The sequence below is a fragment of the Archocentrus centrarchus genome, chromosome 6, assembly GCF_007364275.1.
Source record: "Archocentrus centrarchus isolate MPI-CPG fArcCen1 chromosome 6, fArcCen1, whole genome shotgun sequence".
Taxonomy (NCBI): domain Eukaryota; kingdom Metazoa; phylum Chordata; class Actinopteri; order Cichliformes; family Cichlidae; genus Archocentrus; species Archocentrus centrarchus.
This window is the reverse complement of record NC_044351.1, coordinates 26,305,637-26,321,659: the sequence shown is the minus strand read 5'-3', so window position 1 is coordinate 26,321,659 and position 16,023 is coordinate 26,305,637. Positions and strand designations below refer to the sequence as shown.

The 16,023-nt window shown below is 39.5% G+C and overlaps 2 protein-coding genes across 5 annotated transcripts in view; both read left to right on the top strand.

Moving 5' to 3' along the window:
- The first annotated feature begins 229 nt into the window (after positions 1-229).
- On the top strand, positions 230-9,860 carry lrrc56 (leucine rich repeat containing 56). 4 transcript variants are annotated; one of them, XM_030732117.1, is made up of 13 exons: positions 230-361; positions 544-716; positions 1,199-1,286; positions 2,992-3,052; positions 4,911-5,007; positions 5,330-5,437; positions 6,738-6,912; positions 6,995-7,195; positions 7,404-7,471; positions 8,062-8,204; positions 8,608-8,813; positions 8,961-9,294; positions 9,482-9,860. In XM_030732117.1, exons 2-13 carry the CDS (start codon positions 552-554, stop codon positions 9,606-9,608), a joined length of 1,773 nt encoding a protein of 590 aa, XP_030587977.1. In that variant the 5' UTR covers positions 230-361; positions 544-551; the 3' UTR covers positions 9,609-9,860. The 4 variants fall into 4 exon arrangements, with proteins under 4 accessions (XP_030587977.1, XP_030587974.1, XP_030587976.1 ...); XM_030732114.1 differs by having other exon boundaries at positions 5,330-5,527; XM_030732116.1 differs by having other exon boundaries at positions 251-285; positions 5,330-5,527.
- A 5,880-nt stretch (positions 9,861-15,740) lies between these two features.
- The window catches only part of rassf7a (Ras association domain family member 7a), a 42,139-nt gene continuing 41,856 nt past the window's right edge, over positions 15,741-16,023 (top strand). Inside the window, exon 1 of the mRNA XM_030731616.1 lies at positions 15,741-15,862. The gene's annotated coding sequence lies outside the window, so the exon portion shown is untranslated. The remainder of the gene's footprint in view (positions 15,863-16,023) is intronic.

The following is a 16,023-nucleotide window of genomic DNA, read 5'->3' as shown; positions in this document are numbered from 1 at the left end:
TCTAGCAAAACTTAAGGAAATGAGGGGTGACTCAAAACTTTTGTAATGTACTGTCGCTTATGACTAGCATTTGAAGGCAGCACCAGATACAGAGGTTTACATGACCCTCATTAATAATATTAGCAAAAGGTTAACAGGTTAACAGGTTAACCGAGTTCTAACCATAAGAATTATGCAGGCGCGTTTCATTTAACTGACTCGCGTGTACTACATATCCCAGGGAGCCACGGGTCTGTTAGTGCCGTATCCAGGAAGTCGTCTGTGGTTGCCAGGCAAACTTTTGTTGTAAGCGCTCTGCGTGCATGTTTGTATGTAAATGTATAGGCTATCTATTGATTTAGACGCGACAATTCTGCAAAAGGTGAAACATATTCTTAGCATAATTGCAATATAATATTTCCGTGTCTATATCAGTATGTAACCAAGACAGTTGTTGCTTATTTAGCGCTACACAGAATGTACTGCTCACTGCTTCCTTCTTGTTTTCCACGCAATACGGCTTTTTGTTATAAATATGACTCTATGATTGTGCATCTTACACAGCGTGAGAGATGAGTTGCTGTCATGGGTCTGAGCTCCAGGAGGTCCGTCCTGGTACCGCACAGGTCCTGGTGACTGAGCTGAGTGGTTCAGGCTCCATCAACCCAACTCCTGCAACTAAACCCTATGAGGAGTCTGACACACCAGTGGAACTTTACCTTTCCCCAGAGAAGTTGGTAAGTACCTAAAAATACAGTCAGTATTTATCACAGTTGTACACGTCATGTTGTTTTTATGTTCATGGTAAACTAGCTGTTCGCTTAATAAAAATCCTTTATTATCTGACTAACTGTAGTGTACCTTACAGCAGCAGTGGAAACATTTATTTAGCATAATTCCAAATTTCAGCATCTGGATATGATTTAACTCCTATTGCACGCATCTTGCCTTTTACATAAATAATTCTGTGAGTGTTGTCTCCTATGCCCATTAAACTCCTCTCTGAATAGTAAATGGAAAAAAAGGCAGCACCTAGTGGGCAGTCTACTGTTTCAAGCTGAACTTGGGAAGAAAATAAAATCTCATCAAAGATTTAACATAATTTGTTCAATCAAAGTCATGGGTGTTTGTTAATGGCAACTACTGAATGCTACTGACTAAGTCGAGTAAAGGCACACTCACATTCAGTCCAGGTCAGCTGCTTATTCTTCACTTACAGAAATTGCTGTGTGGCACACGGGACCTCTCTAATGTGACCTCGCTGGAGATCAGTGTAGACACCCAAGAAAAAACACTTGGGAACTTTGGTAAGATATACAACATGTCAGTGATTAAATACAGTACTGTGCAAAAGTCTTGAGTCACCTTTCATTTCTTTATATTTTGATGGGAAAATGTGTTGTGATCTATTGAACCATGTGAAAACATAAATTAAAAAACAGCTTTATTCTTCAACACAGTCTGAACTCTCTTAGGCAGGTTTTCTTCTAATTTCCTTAAGTAGTCCTCGGGAATTGTCATGCTGAAACATGAAGTTGCTACCCATCCGACAGTTTCCAGATGGTGTTGCATGGTGGATCAAAATCGGATGGTGCTTTTCTTTGTTCATAATTTCACGAATTTTGACAAGATCTCCAACACCACTGGCTGAAATGCAGCCCGAAACCATGACAGAGCCTCCACTATGTCTGTGGACAAAGCTGTGGACTGTTGTACCTCTCTTCTGACCTCCTCCATACATATTGATGATGATTTGAACCAAAAATGTCAAAATTGGATTCATCACTCCATAAGAACCATTTGCATTAATTTGCAGTCCAGTTCTTGTGTGTATTTTTTCTTATTTCTTAAGGACATGATCTGAGATACTGTTAATCTGCTGTAGATAGTGATTTTAGGCCAGCCACTTCTTTCATCCTCCACTTGTCCAGTTTTCTCACATTTTTCAAGTACACACTGGTCACCATGCAGAGATATGCCAAGTGTTGAGCTAACAGCTCTTTCAGAATCACATTGTTAGTGCAAAAATACTATTTTATGCCTGTCAAACTGTTTTATCTTTCACATTTTTTGTAGATTCTATTAAAGAAATGGGACAAATTATGTGTTTTTGTGAAAGATACAATTTAAAATTGGTTCTTCGATAAGTTGTTTGTTGTGTGTCGATGCAACACTTGTTCATCTCTTGGGTTGGGTGACTTTTTAGTGCTTTTAGTTAAGCGTTAAGTGGCTTAAAAAAAAAAAAACAACAGCACCAACAACAAAAATATTCATCTGAAAATGGTCAGGTATAAAGACTGGACTGAAAATGAGTGAAAAAGCAGTCAATGTCCTTCAGTAATGGAGAACTATTACTCAAGACCACTTTGAAAAAAATTACAAGAAAGTCTCCTTGGAAGCAAAATAAAAAGAAATGAGGAGTGTCTCAAGACTTTTGCACATTACTGTATATCATAGCTGATTATTTCAAACAGTACTGCAGAGGTGTCTGTTAGTTTGTGTACTTATTAGCACTCACTGTTGATCAGCAACATTCTTGTGACCAATGCTACAAAAACTAAAGTAATTTTTATTTAAGTTCAGATATAATTAAGCTAACAAATGATGAGAAAGTTTTAACGCAATTTACAGTAATGATTCATTACAGATAGTCTTAATGATCACAAAGCAGAACACGCAGACAATCATGGATGTCCACAAGATATCCAGAGTAGATTACCTAACAGGTGTGCCATGGTTAGATAATGGTAGGGAGACGTATTGACCATGACTCAGCTTTTCAGAAAAAATCCTAGATTGTGTAAGTAACACAGACATGACAGAACTCTGTACATGTATGCGTCATCTCTTACTTGCGGCTTCAGGCATGCTTTCTTTTACCAACTGAGACTGAATGTCTGATTAAAATGATTAGCTGATTAATCACGTGGCAAGAATGAAAACATATTAAAAATGACACCAGTGTCACAAGAAAGTCACAGAAATGCTTTTGTTTATCTGATAATCTTGTAGGTGTCTACTTGCCCAGATTAGTGCAACTTAAAATGAACAACAGCAGGATCCTGTCAGTAAGGTAAGAAAGACAAAAATTGAATCCCATAAAAACACAGTGCTTTGTGGCTCTACGGTTAGTCATAAGTCATAAGGATGGAAACCTGAAAAAGTGTAGTATGGCTGTAGTGCAGGGGTACATCTTTTTCTGCTTCAGCCAAGGTTTTGAAACAGTAACAGTATTTATGTATGGAAGATGCGTGCTGCAACTTGCAAACCAGACACAAGCAGAGAGGTGAGACGGAGTATAGTCTTAGACCCATAAGGGGAACAGGTTAAGCTGCCTTTCTCACAATACGACACAGAGGGGCTCTGGTCATGTCAGATTTCAAAATCGTGCATTTGATCCTGGAAAGAAGACAAGAATGGCTAAAGTTTCTCATAATCTGATTGTAGTTACAGCTGTGTCATCAAAAGTAGATAAAAGGAAAGCTGCAAATTGTCATCACAGTAAGATGGATGGAACAAATTGTTTACCAGTATTGTGCAAAAGTCTTGAGCCATCCCTCATTGCTTTATATTTTGCTTCTAAGGAGTCAGACTTTATCATTTTTAAAGTGGTTTTGAACAATACTTCTCCAGGCTTTCTGAGAGCCTTTCAGTGTTTTTCTTTGGACACTGGCTACTTTTTCACTCAGGGATGAGCCAGTATTGTATCTACATATCTAACAGAAAGCTTAGCAAAGAACCAATTTTAAATTGTATCTTTAGGCACTTACTAGAAAAAGATGTGTTTTTGTTTGTCACAAAAACTCCAACTACTGTTCATCAGAAATGGTCTCAGTAGAAGAGTGGCTGTCAGCAAATGATTCTTAAGCAAGGGAAACAGGGAGAAAATTACACAAGAACTGGTCTAGAATCCAAATGTGAAAAATTTTCATTCAAATCATCATCAGTATGTACAGAGGGCGGTCAGGAGTGAGGTGCAACAGTGAGTGTCCACAGACCTCTAAAACACTGGAGGCTCTGTCATGGTTTGGGCGAGTGGTGTTGGGAAGCTTGTCAAAATTGATGGAATTAAATGCAGAAAAGTATGTTCAGATTTTGATCCAACATACAATACCATCTGGAAAGCATCTGGTTGGCAACCGCTTCATTTTTCAGTGTGACAATGATCCCAAATCCAGTAAATACAACACTAACAGTCATGGATTGGGCTCCCCAGAGCCTGGACCTCAATATTATTAAAGCAGTGTGGGATCATCTTGAATAGATGAAAAGGCAGCCAAATAATTCCAAAGAAGAGCTTTGGAATGTCCTTCAAAGCCTGGAGAACTATTCCCAAATACTGTTTAAAGAAATTCAAAGAAAAATTGCTTAATCATTCAGGCTGTAATGATGAATGAATGTGGTCTTACCTAGTATTGACTTTCAAGCTTGTTAGAACTGTACAAACTCTGTTTTTTTCCCCACTATATACTCTATATAAGGCAAAAACAGACTGTATTTATGGTTGCTCATTTCAGTAAATCCCTGCACCTATTTCTTTTTTCCCCACACATAATATAAAGAAGTTAAGGGTACCCCAAGATTTTTCTTTAGTACTGTACAAAGAGAAAGATAGTGAACTGTCTGCTCCACCCTGAGAGCACCAGAGCAGAGCTGAGTCAGCCGGACATGCACTGCCTCTGATAGCATTTCCTGCTCTGGGTTGCGGGAGCCGTAGTGGAGAGGGTGTTACAGTGTAAGGTACACTGACTGAAATTCTTCTGGAAGGGTTCAACCGGAGAGGAAAGTGGGAAACAGTGGACGGGACTCCAGCTTTGTGAAGAGAAAGGAGCTGTAACCTTCAATAGCCAAGAAACTAGATAGTCTTTCCCATGATTATGTAACTGCCTTTCCAGCCTCTAAATCAAGTTTTTGTTATTTTGTCTCCCTAGAGACCTGGGAACCACCATCTCCCACCTGCAGGTGCTGTGGATGTCTCGGTGCTGCCTACATGACCTAGATGGCATTTCTACTTTCTCTGCTGTTACGGTAGACTTTATAGGTTACAGCTGGCTTTTTAGAGACTATTCAGCAGTTTGTCATGCTACCACAGTGACCCATTATCTCCCAAATTACTTCAATACTTTTGTAGCAAATAGTGAATGCTCCTAAGTAATATTTGATTTAATTAATCTAACCTGCACTGATCACAAGGTCCCACTGTCTGTGATATGGGAAGATCCTACATCTGCATGACACTGTGTGGCCTGGGTCCAACATGTTCTCTTACATGCATTTTCTGTCTGCTGGTTCTATTCTTTAACCACAAATTTTCTACTACTTAACATGTGATTCCTGTCCCTCTTCTCAGGAGCTGTACTTGTCTTATAACAATGTCTCAGACCTGAGTCAGGTCGGAATGCTGGATAACCTGCAGCTGTTAGATCTGGAAGGGAATGACGTGGATGATTTAGTCCAGGTTCAGTATCTCGCTTTATGTAGCAAACTGCAGAGACTTACCCTGGAGGGAAACCCTGTGTGTTTACGCCCAAACCCCACTTCATCTCAGGTATGTTTGTTTTTGTTTTTTTTTCATAATAACTGCCAAATATAGATATATGTGGTCACCATATGAGAGAAAATGTTAACAGCCTATCCTTTTCCAAATACAATGTGTTTGTCCTTTGTTGTTTATCTTTAGACTTTCAGCGGATGCTCTTATTCCGATTAACATACCCAGTACATCTTGATGCAACCACTACAGAGTGGTGCAATGCTCAGAGTGACAGTCTGGCACAAGATAAAACGAAACCAAGAATGGTTGCAGCTGAATAGAGCTTGAGCAAGGAGCTGGGCAGAGTTCCTGAAAAGGAAGTGTTGTATTCATTTGATGTTGTAAATGCCAACTTGCAAATGCAACTTGTGGTTCTGATCATTCAACAGTCTCTCCTGTGCTGGCTGGCTGGCAGCCCTCAAGACAAATAATCTCCAATATGTAATCAGTTTGTGCAAGGACATGAAACTCTGTATGTGGGTACTAAACTCAACAGATAAGACTATTTAAAAATAACTGCCACACTATCCTGTGGCCATGGCACATGCCTTATTCTTTCACGGGCCAATTCAGTGAGAGTGATTGTAGCAGGGTACATGGTAGAAGCTGCAGTGAGCTGAGTTTTTTGGGCCACTGTGAATGTGTTTATTTACACCCACCAGCAGAGCATTAATTAAGAAACTAGGGCAATGAGGAGAGATGCTGAGCTGAATATGCATTAGGCCTGTGCTTTGTAGCGACTGAGGGGTTCTTGGGTTCACTCCCTTGCCAAATGATCACTCTTCTTGCTCTCTGTCTTTCTCTCACTTCCTCTTAGTTAGAATTCATTCTCCTCCTCTTTTATCTTATTTTCTCAGTTTTGTTTACCAGCCTCTCACCCTTTCCTTTTCATTCTCTGCATCTGTATGGTTTGGTGAAACCAAGGCAAGGCCAGTGATTCACTGGCCTCTCTCTCTCTGCTCTCTCCGTGATGATAAAAGTTAAGAATTTATAGTGCAAGACCTTACAAACACTAGTTATTATGGGCTGGGGTTGGTTTATGATGTCTGCCACCCCTACTTAAAGGTACTACATATTATTAAAAATGTCACTGTTGTCGATCCTGAATGCAAAAAACTACCACAAAAAAACACTTAATGTGCAGAATTTTAATGTGATCTTGAATCTTGTAGTACACCTTGACTCTGTCTCTGTCATTGTCTCTTGTTTTGTTTCTTCTGCCCAGACGACAGAATACAGTTACCGGGAAGCAGTGAGGGAGCTGCTCCCTCAGCTGCGTTACCTTGATGATGTAAAGGTGGAGGAGGACAGGCTTAGCTGCTGTAGCACCATGGGAGAAGACTGGGACATTCTCAAAAACTCCATTAGAGATTCTAACTCTCATCCTGCTGGTGAAGATGGTGTGTGCGTGTTGTTCTGAATCATTCGACGTATATTTAGATAAACATTTTACAAACACCTGACTTTTGTCTTTGACCGCAGACAGTGCACATCCTTACAGCCGACCCAGCTCAGCCAGATGCCCTTCTCCCAGCTTCTCCATAGTCTGGCCCCTATCATCATCAGGCTCCAGACTCATGTCAGCAATCCGGCCTGGAGTTCTCTCCCCTTGTGGATCCAGACCTGGTTCTGCAGACTCAGATATGGCAGTAGTGGAAGCTGAAGCCAGTGCCCTGACTCACGGTCTGGCACTCTTGTGGTTAATCTCATCACTTGAATTAGTTTTAGTGCCATTTCCGTTTTATTTTCATTAGCATAACCCTGTGCAAGTGAACTGTTGCAGCAGTAACAACAATCTTTACTCAACAGTGCCACCAAGAGGACTTAATTGTGCCATGAAATAATGACGTTTTTAATCACTGATACCCGTTTACTCTGTCGATTTTTGAAGGAGCAGGCAAGATCCTGTTCTGTGGAAACCCAGTCCAGGCTATTCGAGCAAAGCGACAAAAGTTAAGGGTAGGTGGCAAGAAAGTCCTGCAATGCAGTGGAGAAAATGATTCCATTTCACTCAATAAATTATGAGCTGAATCCATACACCACACACTGTGATCCATATACATGAGTTATTTCTGTCCTGCTGTTCCCCATAAAGCAGAGCCTTCATTGTCAACTGAGAGGAACAACAGCCTTTATGGGCTTTGACAGGCCATTATGAATGCCTGGCACCAGCAGCTCATCTCTTTAATGTCATGTCAGTATAAAAAGAATCAGCTAATTATCATCAGGCAGACAGAAACCTGAGAGGACAAGCATAGCGAGGGGTGATGGAGATGTGCAAAGGGTAGTGTCAGAAGAAATTGACAGACGGGGCTCTCAATGTCACCACCCTGCGATCTGTCATACAGACATAAATACACCCCACCACTGTCACTCTGTGTCTTATTCTTACCTTTCTGTCTTATTCAGTCTGCCCTTGCTGTGTTTGCTCTTCCTCTCTGTCCTCGCTATTCATAATTGATGTGCTCTTAGGCCTTTATTACTCTGTTATGTTTCCTAGCATCCTCTCCTACCACTCATGCTCATTGTCCCTCTCTGCTGTCTCACAGACAGCACCCACCAGGTCTACTTTCACCCCCCGGGACTTTCCCATCCACATACCAGAACACACATATGACCTCGAGGAGCCTGATCTTACAGATCGTGCCAATGTCTTTGCAGAGCTCAGAGCTTGGAGGGAACAGCATAGCAGGTACTAAATGCTGAATTACACACTTTTTTTTATCCTCCCGTGCAAAATAAAGCAGGAGGATATTGTTGTCATATTGTCAGTCTGTCTGTCCATCTGTCTATGAGGTTTTACCTTTCCAGTCCATAGATTCCAAAATCACATGGAGTTGAGCCATGAAATTTTGGCATATGTATTCTTTACTCTTAAATGTTTAGGGCAAGAGTTGAGTGAAAGCTACATTTTAATCTATATCTTGCCATTGCAGGCCATGCAATAGATGGATTTCATACTACAATACTTACAGAGAGCTGTGGAGCATTTGCCAAATATAAAGCCTTTTCACAGCCAGTTAGGATTTTGGAAACTGTCAGTCTTTAAAGACTTGTATGTGCATAAAACTAAGTATCATCATTCTTTGTTTCAGACGTCTTGAGGCCATAGAGAAAGACAGACTACCACAGATCCTGTCCATTCAACACTGCAATGAAGAAGAAGAAGATGGTAATGAGGAAGAAGAAGGCTTTGGCTCTTTGAGAAGTGACAGCAGTGATGAAGAACATGGAGAGGAGAAAGACTATGACAACCGAGAAGCTGCCTCACTAGATTCCTCTTTCCAGTCTCTTTCTCCAGGTGAGAACTCAGTGGACAAATAGCACAGATTACAAGTAGTGTGAAAATTATGCAAACAGTAATAACAATGTCTGATACTTTTCTGATGTACAGAGAAAAAATATCGAATTGTTTCAATTACTATTATTATTATTATTTTTTTTTTAGATCTGCTTCTCAGAAGAAACTTATCCCCTGATATGGCTCAACTGTCCCTGTCCTCAGACACTACACTGTTCCCTTCTCCTCCTCTCAAAGGCACTGCAGCTGCTGGCAATCTGAAGCTGCAAGGGATCCGTGCACGCAGGCTTCATTTTAGCCGGGCCAGCTCACAAGATTTATCTGAATTCAGTAGAGTAGAGTATTCTGCTGAAATAGCTATGACTGCAGCAGATACAGACCAGCAGATAAGTAGGAACAATGTGCCTCCAGTGGCCATCTCTGCACCCATACCGCACCCACCTCCATCAGCCACCATGAGTGAAAGGCTCAAGCATTCACGGTATGGGGTTATTAAAAGTATCTGCATATTCAAGTAGTCATAGTTGAAACAGCTTTGCTATAGTTTAAATCCATGACAATCATATTATAGTTAAATAGTGATTGTTACTTGTTAATTTGCACAATGTAAATCAACTTGTTGGTCAGTGAAATGTGGAAATAAAAATATAGATTTTTTTATCTTTTAGCATGAAGATGGACTCCAGTGTGCAGTCAAGTCAGAAGCAGGAAGTATCCAAAGTCCTCAAGAGACCAGCGATAACCCGCCCTCACACAGCCAGGGCAGCTCTACAGAAACATCACCAGCACCACTAACTACAGCCCTGCAGAGGGAGCCCACAGCCAGACTGACACTAGAGTGGCTAGCTTATAGGGATCAGTATGATTACTCTTAACTGCTCCAATAATGGGGATCATTCCCCTTTTTCAACTCATCACTCAGCCCTGTATTCGTTCCTCCTTATTCACACTATGCTTTCCTTGTTTTCTCCTTTGAAAATGAAGTATTTTTGTCGACTCTCACCAGTGCCCAACATCCAGTAAACTTGTCACAGCTTACAGCTTTAACAGAGTAGTCGGAAGTCTTGCTTCACTGAGAAAATGCCTCTAATTCTCCAGAACTGCTTTTAAAAAGGATGAAATATTAAAAAGGATGTAATTAATACCTCACAAGTGAACCTCTCAGGGTGAAAGAATTTTTACAAATGCAACCTTGTGCTGTTGTGTGTTCATTCTCTTGACACTCTTTCATTAAAGCTTAGCTGTAAATATGTAAAATGTAAAGTTCCACAAAGGCTACCTGCAGTGATAGCGATGTCCCTGATATTCAATCTGTAATAGTCTCATATTGTCACATGAGGGCACTGTGTAAATATGTAATCAGAAAATGGATCCATTGCTTCAACCACCTTGAGCAAACAATCATTCAGACTCACCACCTTGACACATAATATTTATTCATTTTTATTAAAATGAATGAATACATTTTTTTGCCTGTTTGGCTATGCTTAAGGCATGGGTTGGATCAAAGTGTGGCTTACAGTAGATGCCATATAAATGTACAGCATACAACCATTAGACTTTGTACACTGCTAATAGAAGGGTGACTGTTTCACGATGTGTTACTGCTATAAAGCAATGAAAAAAATAATCAAGTCCATGCAGAGTTTATATGTTTTAACCATGACATATCCCTTTGTTTTCCAAGCGCTATGGAGAATTATCCATCACTTACACCGTGACGGCCAATCTCAGATTCATTTATTCTGGGAAACAGCTGGAACTAACAGCGCTACACTTCAGTGAATGAGGACCAGAGTCCTTTGTAGTTCTTAAGGGCAAATTATGTTAGGACAAGTTTGTTTTTGAAGCTGTCACAATGATTTTAACATGGAATTTCATTTCAGGGAAACCACAACAACCAGCACAGTTATGTTTCCAAACTTGCTCAGTGTTTTGTATGAACATCTAACATGAGCACGCACACGCCCAGACACAGAGATTAGAAAGCACTGCACATATTTGTGTCTGCTGTGCATCGGTTCTCTCCACAGAAACAGGATGTAAATACATGACTCAAAGTAAAGAAAAAAAAAAAAGAACCACAGGATAGTATTGCTAATACTCCTTGCTGCAGTGCAGGATTAAGACGTAAACACTCTTAAACATAGGAATGTGTGCATGTTTGAAGATGTAACTACCTCTTATGTAACATGTTAGTGTTTTTCTTATCTTCTAGCAACACTTTCCATCAAGGAACCACCCCATCTTTTCACAAAGCTGCTTTTTATGTAGGATTGCTTCATTTTCTCACTCCCTGTTAGGCTTTTGTAGCCATACTCTCATCACTCTGGTCTCTCTGTGTTACATTTCAGCACGCAGGTGGAGGAGAATAGAATGAAAGGCAGTGCCTTTTATGGTGGGAAAGTGGGATAGTGTCCATCTACTCTGTCTGAGCAGTCTCATAATTTATCTGATCTGATCATTCAGCTTGTCATGACAGGGGTCCTAATCTGGCTTCTTCTTCCCTCACTAAGTTATTACTAAAAGATGTAATAAATAATAAATGTGTGGTTTCTATCTAACCTTTAAGCGTGGTAAATATTGTAAAAAATAAATTGCCCATAGGTGTGAATGTGAGTGAGAATGGTTTTTGTCTCTCTGTGTTAACAGGCTAGCGACGTGTACAGGGTGTACCCTGCCTCTCGCAAAAACCTATGTCTTTATTTCTGAGAAACTCTGCCTCTCTAAGATGCTCTTATTTTTATATATCTATTCATGTTACTGACCTGCTACCAGTTAATCTAATTCACTGGAAAAATTTCCTTCAGCTGTTTCTCTTTAAAACCACTTACTTTTCCAGCATTTTTAATAGATTTGTTGCTGCCCTCAGATTCAAAATGAGCTAATATGTTTTCATCAAATAGTAAAATGTCTCAGTTTAAACATTTGATATGTTTTCTATGTTCTGTTATGGGTTTATAAGATTTGCAATCTGGTATCTGGTTTTACTTACATTTTACACAGCAGCCCAACTTTTTGGAAATGTAACAAAACTACAGATTTAGTTTCAATTAATGTCAAAAGAAAAGGTGCTTTCCTGTTATTAAGCTCTTTTTTTCTGTATGCTTTTATCATACAGAGTACCAATGCACAAATAGAACTGACTCATAAATTAATTAATTATAAAAAATAGATTATAAATCTATAATAGGTAATCAGTTAGAATCTGAGAAAAATACTCCTGTCTGCCCACGTGTACACGATTAAATAGACTATACAGACGCAGTGAATAGTACTCAGCTACTTCAGGCTGTAGGTACATTCTTCAGAATACTATCAAAGCTGCACCTTCATGCTGTAATTACAGCAAGCAAAATGTGCCTCATTAAATTACTGGAAAATTGATAGTGAAAATAAGAAATTATGATAATATCATCTTGTTTTGACTTGAGGTGAGTCAGTCTTTCTATCAGGCGTTCAAACTGGAAATACCTACATGAGTTCAGACAGGCCTGGGAGGCGCCATTTGTACAGTACCACATGATTCTGCCGCAAGGGACATTCCATTCACTCAAAGATATTTAGGCTTCATGACTAATTTTACATTGACACCTTTACAACCAAATGCAGACATGCTGTCCATAATGGTAAACGAAAGGCATAAATACAATAGTTACTCCTTTATATTTACAGTTTTCTAAATTTAGTTTAATTTGATCTGTTTGCCAGAACAATATTCAATTCAGGTTTATTTACATTGTGCCAATTCACAACAACAGTCACCTCACTGTGCTTTATACTGTAATGTATACATACAGGTGAAGGTAAAATGACCTTGGAAAAAACCCGAATAATCAAGCAAGCCCATATGAGCAAGCACTTTGCAACAATGGGAAGGAAAACTTCCCTTTTATTAGAAAGAAACCTCTGGCAGAACCAGGCTCAGGGAGGGGCAGCCATCTGCCACAACTGGTTGGGGGGTGAGAGGAAAGAGAAAAGAAGAAAGAGAAGAGAAAAGGAAAAAAGGAGCATAGGGAGACAGGACAAAAACACACAGTAAGGGAGAGAGAAGGCAAAAATGTAATGACATGTTGCAGTGGTATATAAACATGTGGAGACTGAAAAGGGGTGAGTGGAGAAGAAACGCTCAGTGCATCACACAAAATCCTGCAGCAGTCTGAGCCTATAGCAGTATAGCTAGGGGATGGTTCATGGTCACCTGATCCAGCCCTATCCAGTATTAAAAAGGAAATTTTTGAGTTTAATTTTAAATCCAATCCAAATCCAAACTGGGAGCTGGCTCAACAGGAGAGGGACCAGAAAGCTGAAGGCTCTGCCTCCCATTCTACTTTTAGAAGCTCTAGGAACTGCAAGTAAGCCTGCAGTCTAAGAGCAAAGTACTCTGTTGGGATAATATGATATTATGAGGTCTTTGAGATATGACAGGGCCTGATCATTCAAGACTTTATAATGTGAAGAGAAGGATTTTAAATTAAATTCTGGATTTAACAGGGAGCCAATGAAGAGAAGCTAATATGGAAGAAAAATGATCTCTCTTTCTCGCCCCTGTTAGTATTCTCACTGCAGTGTTTTGGATTACCTGGAGGCTTTTTAGGGAACTTTTAGACCAACCTGATAATAATGAAGTTTTTCAGTAGCACTCTGAGATAGATAAAGTTGTTGCATAGTAATAGTACAAATTACATGTTATGCCTAAGTTCTGCAGTTAATGTTTACAAAGGTCAAGTACATCGCCAACTTTGAGTATTGACATGTTACTCAAACCTGTTGAACATAATTTTAAAAAAAAATTATTATTGCTTTTTAATATTATAAAACATAAACTAATATAGACTCAAAAGTGCAGTTTCACACTGCATGGAGAGGATATATTGAAAATGATGCCTCAAGGTACTGCTTTGAGTCACTGTTTTGCAATTCTAAATTTGTATACTGGAGCTAACACAGCATTTTCCACTCATTCTGTTTCAACCTCATGTGTTCAGTAACTTTAAGCAGCAAGAGGTGATGAGGATTATCTAGTGTGCAGGAGGGAGAGAAGAAATGCAATGGGAGTGTGTTTAATGATCTATCTTAAAAGATCAAAGGCAATAATAACAGTTGTAGTTTACTGCTAAGTGGTTCCTTTTTTTAGTTGCTTCCTCTTCTGGAAGTCTTCTTTTAAAGCAATGATTGTTATTTGTTGTACCAATCCCACATTTATATTAGTTTTTCATATGTTAGGGGAACCTCAGCTGTCTTAAAGACAAATTTGTATATTCATGAGTTTTTTTTTTAACTGAAACAGATATAAGTCAAACACTTAAGCCAGGATTCACCAACTTAAACAGGAGTTTCTCTTAATTTTGAAACAATAAATGTTAATAACTGTAACAATGTAGCACTTTTTTAATATACTCAGTAATACTGTTGCCCTACACATTCTTGATCCAACAAATAAAAGTATGTTTTTTTTTTTTTTTTAATCAAGCTCATAACAATGATATCTAAGATCAATGATCATAACAATTAACACTGATATGATAAAAGGGATACTGAGGAGACAATTACCACTCCCTGCTTCTAGTTCCTGCTTATCAAAACCCGCAATGTAACACGGTCAATTTAGTCAAAAATAGAGTAAATATTTCCATTAATAAGTGCCTCCCAGATCAAATCAGATTTAGTTAAGAAATCTGGAGAGGTGATTTTCAAGTTCAAACTCATTTAAAATTGCTGTTAATTACACGTTGATTAAATGATCTAATAATTTTCTTCTCCTAAAATACAAAGGCTTTTCTGCTGCACCCGTCCAGCTGTTTGTTGTGACTACCTTAATCCATGTGTTGACACAGGTTAACTAGCTTTCAATCATAATAAATAGCGAGCCAATTTCGAAAGGCTTATTAGTGTTTGTTGCTGCCATGGAACTACAGCCCCAGGCTGTTCCTCAGAAAGTGACAGTTAATCATTTGTCATTAGTCATTTCTATGAAAATGTATGAACACAGTATGAACACAGGAGTGCCTGGTGTGACCCCCTTTGAAATTTGATTGCCTCCCCTTGTTGCCCCTCTACAAAATTGTGTTGTCATGTCAGTGCTTGGGTGTAAATTAAAGGGCATGATAAGAAAGTCTAGCCCCCTCTTTTCTGTGAAAAAAATTTTTTGTTCTTTTTAGTGCATCACTTGAAATAAATAACTGTAGTGGTAAATAATATGACTTACATTAATGGCTTAAAACAATAAACAATAGATGGAAAACAATAAACCTTTAATTTTGAAAGATGTCATAGGCAGCATGGTGGTGCAGTGGTTGGCCCTGTGGCTTCACAGCAAGAAGGACCTGGGTTTGAATCTGGTCTGGGGCCTTTCTGTGTGGGATTTGTATGCCCTTTCTGTGTCTGTGTGTTTTCTCTGGGTACTCTGGCTTCCTCACACAGTCCAAAGGCAAGAATGGGGTTAGGATAACTGATGATTCTAAATTGGCCGTATGTATAAATGTGAGCATGAATGTTATCTGTCTATATGTGTCAGCCCTGTGTCAGACTGGTGACCTGTGGGTGTACCCTGCCTCTTGTGCCTTGAGAGCTGGTGTACCTCATAGTGGTTTGGTCAAATATAAACGTAAACAAAAAAATGAGACACTATTATTAACCTCTACCACTTAGTAAAATTAAACCTCTTCACTGTTGCAAACAGACTTATTACCTCCTTACCTTGTAAGGAATGATGCTGCCATATTGTTAAGGGGTGCCTATGTTTCCTCTTGTCCCCTGTTAGAGGAGACAGGACATTGAAATCATTATGAATCACATTAACAAACTTACAACTTAATTTCTGGTTCTTGGACCCCGCTGTACCACTCCATTTAAAAAATCCCGGAAACGCATCTGTGCAGACACAGCTTTCAGCACAGTCTTTAATTTGAAAGTGCAAACCGGAAGCCGTGTTCTTTTGGCCTACCTGGGTCTCGCACTTGACAGCAGCGGACTTTTGACTACGGCGAGCAGCTGGAGGATGAAGCTCTCGACCATCCGCCGAATTGAGAACGCCTGCTAACTCACTTGTAAGTTGTTTTCACCTTGTATTTTTTTTTTAAATTCTTTACTGCTACCAGGATAAAGTTGAGCTGAAATGCTTTCGACCCTTGGTGGTGATGCAACAAGTGGTGGCAAATGAGCTCAGAACACCTGCAGGGTGATGACAGGCTAACGATAAACTGGGATA

Bases quoted from the DNA above. Each gene is read 5' to 3' on its own strand.
- lrrc56 (XM_030732114.1), top strand. From the start codon at position 552: ATGAGTTGCTGTCATGGGTCTGAGCTCCAGGAGGTCCGTCCTGGTACC. The intron at 6,913-6,994 runs GTGTGTGCGTGT...CTTTGACCGCAG, and splicing joins TCATCCTGCTGGTGAAGATG to ACAGTGCACATCCTTACAGC. The intron at 8,205-8,607 runs GTACTAAATGCT...TCTTTGTTTCAG, and splicing joins TGGAGGGAACAGCATAGCAG to ACGTCTTGAGGCCATAGAGA.